At 38.0% G+C, this 5,899-nt stretch overlaps 1 protein-coding gene across 1 annotated transcript; it reads right to left on the bottom strand.

Moving 5' to 3' along the window:
• Positions 1 to 2,073: 2,073 nt before the first annotated feature.
• On the bottom strand, positions 2,074 to 4,516 carry LOC118279253 (gloverin-like). Its single transcript, XM_035598892.2, has 4 exons — positions 4,391 to 4,516; positions 3,774 to 3,986; positions 2,774 to 2,959; positions 2,074 to 2,277 (listed from the first exon to the last, which is right to left on the bottom strand). The coding sequence occupies exons 2-4, from the start codon at positions 3,978 to 3,980 to the stop codon at positions 2,143 to 2,145; spliced, it is 528 nt and encodes a 175-aa protein (XP_035454785.2). The 5' UTR covers positions 3,981 to 3,986; positions 4,391 to 4,516; the 3' UTR covers positions 2,074 to 2,142.
• Between the last annotated feature and the right edge of the window lie 1,383 nt (positions 4,517 to 5,899).

Below are 5,899 nucleotides of genomic sequence, written 5' to 3'. Positions count from 1 at the left end.
TCCTACACTTAACACATTTCAATATAGACAGGACAAAAACAGAGGAGTTTTGTCAGTCATTCAACAAAATATACCACCAAATAAACTAAATTGACTCCTAAAAAACCTGATAGGTACTTAGACTCTACCCAAAAATCTCCAACCAACGAATCTTTTAAAAAAACCCAAACAACCTAACACCTCTACATAAAAATAAGAATACTAGGCACCGAAGCATTAATCCCTTGACGGTGGTAATTAGCAAATTGTAGCCTCGTAACTTATTATCAAGTTACGCCCGTACTCCGGCCCGTCTAGCGGCAATTTGTGGGAATTATGTCGCACTAGTCACATTTTGTGGTTGTGCTTGCGATTATTTGGAATAAAAGGTGTTTTTAAGTCCCTAGTGAATAGGGTGCTCATAGATAGGCGTGTTTCATCGTCGGCCACATCATCGCTTACCACCAGGCAAGATGGTGGCCAAATTACATCCTATTAAGTGCAAAAAGTATCTGCGTGAGGTTATGTGTGTATGTATGAATGATTTTTAACTGCGGTGTCTGACTCTTATATATCTGACTTTTTAAGGCTCCGATTCCCAGCTATCTTTAGTCCTTAACCCATCACAAAGTTTAGTACTGGTTTAAACCAGTGTTCTCTGATAAATTTGATTCTTTTAGACTGCTATTCCCAGCTACCTTAACTATCATGGAAATTACGGACAACCTCTTTATTCCATAGTCCATCACGGAGATCTGCAATGACCTGTCAAAGACTGTCGGTAATGATGAACGACTGCTTTACATCGAAAGTGCTGCGTAAATGTTACTCTCTTTAGTGTTTAAGCTTCACTGACGGACAGACTGATGGAGAATTCGATTATCACGTTTCTAAAGTGTCATTTTAGGAATTACTTTGTAAGTACTCTTAAAACATGAGTGTACTCATGTCATCCATTAAATAGAGTTCATATTTCTTTAGGAAAAGGAAAATTGAAGCCTGACAAAATATACAACTATACATTTATATGTAATCCTTTAAGATAGAGATAAAGATTCATTTATTTGGTCAAACATTTGCTCCGTTAAAGTCAGTTCATAAATTTCTAAAGTCAAATCATTTATTCCTATTAAACCATATACTTAAGTACTTTTGAAACGTCAACAGAGAAAGAAACAAATAATAATCTGTCAGTTTATTCGTCAGTGAAGCTAGGTGCTCCTTCCAAAGTGTAGCTTCGAATGGAGAAGAACGAGCAAGAAACTCCATTCGTTACTCTTTATGAAAACAAAAATTTAACACAAAAAAAGCCTAAACACACAAACAAAACGATCTTCTTCAATAACAAACGTAACTCAAAATACTAATAAGCTTTTTGACTAACGTGATTGCTAATGCAATTGTCGAAAATTGTTAGTGGTGTGTGAACAAACCCAATTTTCTGGTTTTATAATGCCCTAATTGGTTTCGCGTGACGTTAATAAGGATCCCAGCTCCATCTGACGGCCGCTTTCCTAATCATTTTCTGTGTAATTTGACGTTTCAGAACTTTTTTTTTGTGTTTTGTGTTTAGATAATGGATGGTATTTTTTCTTTTTTGTTTTTTCTTGTTGGCTGAAGGCGTTTTTTTGTTTAGAGTATTTTTGTTAGATTATAATGAATCAATTAGCGCCCGTTTTACCACTTTCATATAAATGCCTGATAAACTTATGTGACAGATAGTTCATATAAATTACATTATTAATTCAAAGTAATATCTCATACAACGAGCCTGTCTTGACACTGTGAAATAAGTCCTTTTCTCAGCAATAAAACACTTGAAGAGAGAATTTTAGGATTGATAGTTGTTGTTGTGTTGTACTTGTGTTGTTGTAGTTGTGTTGAGACTTTAAAAGATTAGAAAATCATAAAAAAGTCAATGTCATTTTTGTTTTATACAGATTTATTTTATAGCTTTGGTGAATATTTACATACAGTGCCTACATTAGTACTTACAATTTAATCGAATTTACAAATTGACAAATGAAATTAAAATAATGAAGTAATACAACATGGCACATAAAATATGAAATTATTGAATTAAATGACAAAAGAGGTATGTAGTGTAAAATGTTTCAAAATTGATGTCAATATTTACAAATGATATGAAGATGACTAGAGACTTCAGAAGTCATGTTCAATAGCACCGTGGACTTGGACGTCAGGTCTGTGGTGTCCAAATTGCTTCTGCAGACTGCCTCCAGTGACGAATCTGGTGTTCTTATCCAGTTTCCATACTCCATCACCATTTAGAGACATCTGTAATTAAAAAAATAGCATTAACTTAATTTATTTCTTCATTATAGGTACTTATAATATCCGGAGCTGCAGACTGCCTAGCGAGTTACAGGGGCTCCAGCTCGTAAATCAGGAGTAAGAATGGGTTGGTTTTTAGTCAGTTAGAGTCTGACACTCCTTCTGGCCTCACCCAAGGTGGGAGAAGTCCCTACCTATATTAGGATACATTTTGAAAGGTGATGTCTACCTCCCTTCCCAATCATCCTAATCCCCGATTGCCCAACAACCCTTAAATGCCTAACCCCCAAAAGACCGGCAACGCGTAACGCCTTTGTTTCGGTGATTGCTTACCACTAGGCGATCCGTTTGCTCATTTAACAGATTATACGTTTACAATAAAAAAATGTGGATAAATTATTTCAAACAATAAAATTTCACTCGAGCTGGCAATCATTCTTAAGACATGTAATGGATACGCATGCTATGTTAAAGTATGTTCATCACAAGCTCTGCTTACACCACTTCCACCCCCAATCTGCTTGTGGACATCCAGGGCAGCTCTGGCGTTGTCATTGGACCAGTGCAGCTGACCGCCCAGGTTGCTGCTGTCTCCGTTAGCGCCGAGCACTCGGGAGCCGTAGGCCTGACCCTGGAGATGGCCACGGTGATCGTTGAAGATGTCCTGCTTGTAGCCACCTCGGCCCTGTGGGTTTAAATGTATACATATATGAGAAGAGTAACAATTAAGTATTAAGCTAGAAATCTTGATCCGGAGCTGCGGACTACCTAGCGGGTTTACGGGGGATCCGGTTCAAAGGGCAGAAGTAGGAACGGGGTGGTTTTTAGTCAGTAAGAGTCCCTCTCGCCTCGTCTAAGGCGGGAGAAGTCATTGGATGACTTTCCCCCCTCAAAAAAAAGGCTAGAAATCATGCCTTTTTCTCTATAAAAACATAGTGTAAATATGGTGAATCTTGCTTATCACCAGTTATGATTTATAATGTACTAAGATAATAATTTATTAATTAATTAGATACTACTGACAAACGGTGAAGGAACACATCGTGAGGAAACCTGGCCCTATTTTGAAATTGACTTCGCATTGAACAAGCGTGGTGATTATTGATAGAACTTTCTCCATGCGAGAAGAGGTCTTTGGTCAGTAGTGGCCACTTTATAGACGTAGCTGCTATGATGACGTATGAATATCGGTATAAAATTTAGCCTATGCTACTTCAAGATGATGTAGTTTTCTGAATGTGTGGTGCCCAATGTGGAATACCTCCACTTATAGGCTGTTGATGGCGCGGTGGCTGGGCAACTGGCCGCCGTGCAACGTGTCGCGGGTTCGATTCCCGCACGGAACAACTCTTTGTGTAATCCACAGATTGTTGTTCCGGGTCTGGGCGTGATGTGTATGTGAACTTATATGTTTGTAAACGCACCCACGACACAGGAGAAAATCCTAATGTGGGGCATCGTTTTTATTTTAATAAAAATAAATATTATTATAAACTTACAAATACAGAATCATCAGTGCTTCCCAAAGTACCAAAGATCTGGCCTCTTCCAGCGTTGCGATGCCATGTCAGATCCCTTGGTCGGCGTACTGACTTAGAGTACGGGTTGAAATCTGGGTGGGTTTCCAGATAACCGGGTGGTATGAACACCTTGGCGTAGGTGCAAGCTACTAGAGCAGCGAAGCAGAGTAGGATAGCGGACTGCATTTTGATCTGTAATTAAAGAACAAAACGTATTGTATGGTATTATGGGTATAGCAATGTAATTAAACAAGGAACACATATAGATCGCGAAACCTATGTATGGTAAAACGGGGTAAATAGATACAGGAACAGAGTGAATAAATGTTGGCAAAATGTCCTAACATCTATTCACCCCACAAATAAAATTACCACAAATAGCAAACGTGCAACAACGCCATCTAGTACGTTTAACAGGTACTATTTTAACATAAGTTGGCATAACAAATTAAACTTTATAGTGAAATAAAATCCATTACAATACATTTTAACTTCCAATGTCCAGTCAGACGAAATTTCAAGACTAATGTAGCAATATTGACCCAACTAATTTTATTAACACTCGTTACATTTTACTTTATATAACAAGAACTTACTTGTTTAAGAAGTTAGGTAGTTCTTCTCACAAGGTAAGGTAAGGAACTGTGCATTCAAGTATCCAGACTGGACTATTTATACTCATCTTATTATCTGAGGTGAAATCCCGTAGCCGATCGTACCGGGGAATCTTTTGCAATGACGCATCATATATACAAGACATACATACATATACATGCATGTAAATAATGATATATTTGTTAAATAAGAGGATAAAATGTTCGTTTATTTATTTTAAGATTATCATAATTGACATAATAAATTGTAATATGTTTGTTACGGGATTGTTATTCCCCTATACAAAGCTGAGGGCTTTGTACAAGTTTACTTTACGTTTATCGAGACGAGACTGCGTTCGCCGCTCTGATTAGTTGAGTCATTGGCACCGGCGAATCAGAGAGCCGAACGCAGATTAGTTTTGATTTCGTTAAACGTAAAATAAAGTCGTACTAAGCCTCCGGAGTTGCTGACTACTTAACTTAATTAATGATGTTTTAAAAAAAAAACCTGATAAAGGTTCCTATTTTGATGATATTCTCTGAGTTAGCTGTTGGAATGTGGTTCGATTCCAATTGGCCATTTTGGAATGTATATGCTGAAGACCTATGTGCAGACCACCACATATCGGGCTCAGTTGGGCTGATGCCCGATCCAGAGCTGCGGACAACGTAACAGGTTACCGGGGCTTCGGCTCAAAGCAGGAGTAGGAACGGGGTGGTTTTTAGTCAGTAAGAGACTGACACTCTTGCCCCATTCAAGACACATTGGATGATTTTCCACCCTCAAAAAAACATGCTATCCGTTCAATCACTACCCCATGTCATCAAGAATGTCCCATAAAACAGCTATAAAGAAAGACATTTTATCTTTTGTTAGCAATACAACATTAAATGTTATGAAACAATTTATTGCCTCTTTAGACGATAAATATTGCTTCAGTTTTATGGGTAAATAATACCCTAGTCTTCTAGTCCAATCAGCGTAAAGTTACAGTATTGTTTTAAGTCAAAGACGAGGGTTTTATTTAGGGATTTACTATGTTCATGCTAAGGTAAGTTCACGCATTGTATCTAGATAGATTTTATTTTAGTTTTCTTAACTTGTGTGAAGTAATTACATGATTTAAGCCTAATAATGGCGATATCCAAAAGATTATGTGAAAATAGGTATATTATATGCGAAAATAATGTACACTACGAAAAATAAAAAAAAACAAGTGGTGGGAGAGCCATGCTTCGGCACGAATGGGCCCGTGATCAGGAGTGATACCGCGGCCTCATAGAAAACCGACGTGAAACAACGCTTGTATATTTCGTTGTGTGAGTGAGGTAACCGGATACCAATTACTCCCCTTCACAACTCCGATTTCCCAAACATCCTTAAATTCCTAACCCCAAAAAGGCAAACGCTCTTGTAACGCCTCTAGTGTTTCAGGTATCCATGGGCGGCGGCGATTGCTTACCATCAGGTGATCCGTATGCTCGTATACCGGCTTATACCATAAAAAA

The sequence above is a fragment of the Spodoptera frugiperda genome, chromosome 14, assembly GCF_023101765.2.
Source record: "Spodoptera frugiperda isolate SF20-4 chromosome 14, AGI-APGP_CSIRO_Sfru_2.0, whole genome shotgun sequence".
Lineage (NCBI taxonomy): Eukaryota > Metazoa > Arthropoda > Insecta > Lepidoptera > Noctuidae > Spodoptera > Spodoptera frugiperda.
Note: the sequence above shows the minus strand (reverse complement) of the source record. Positions and strands in the feature narration are given on the sequence as shown.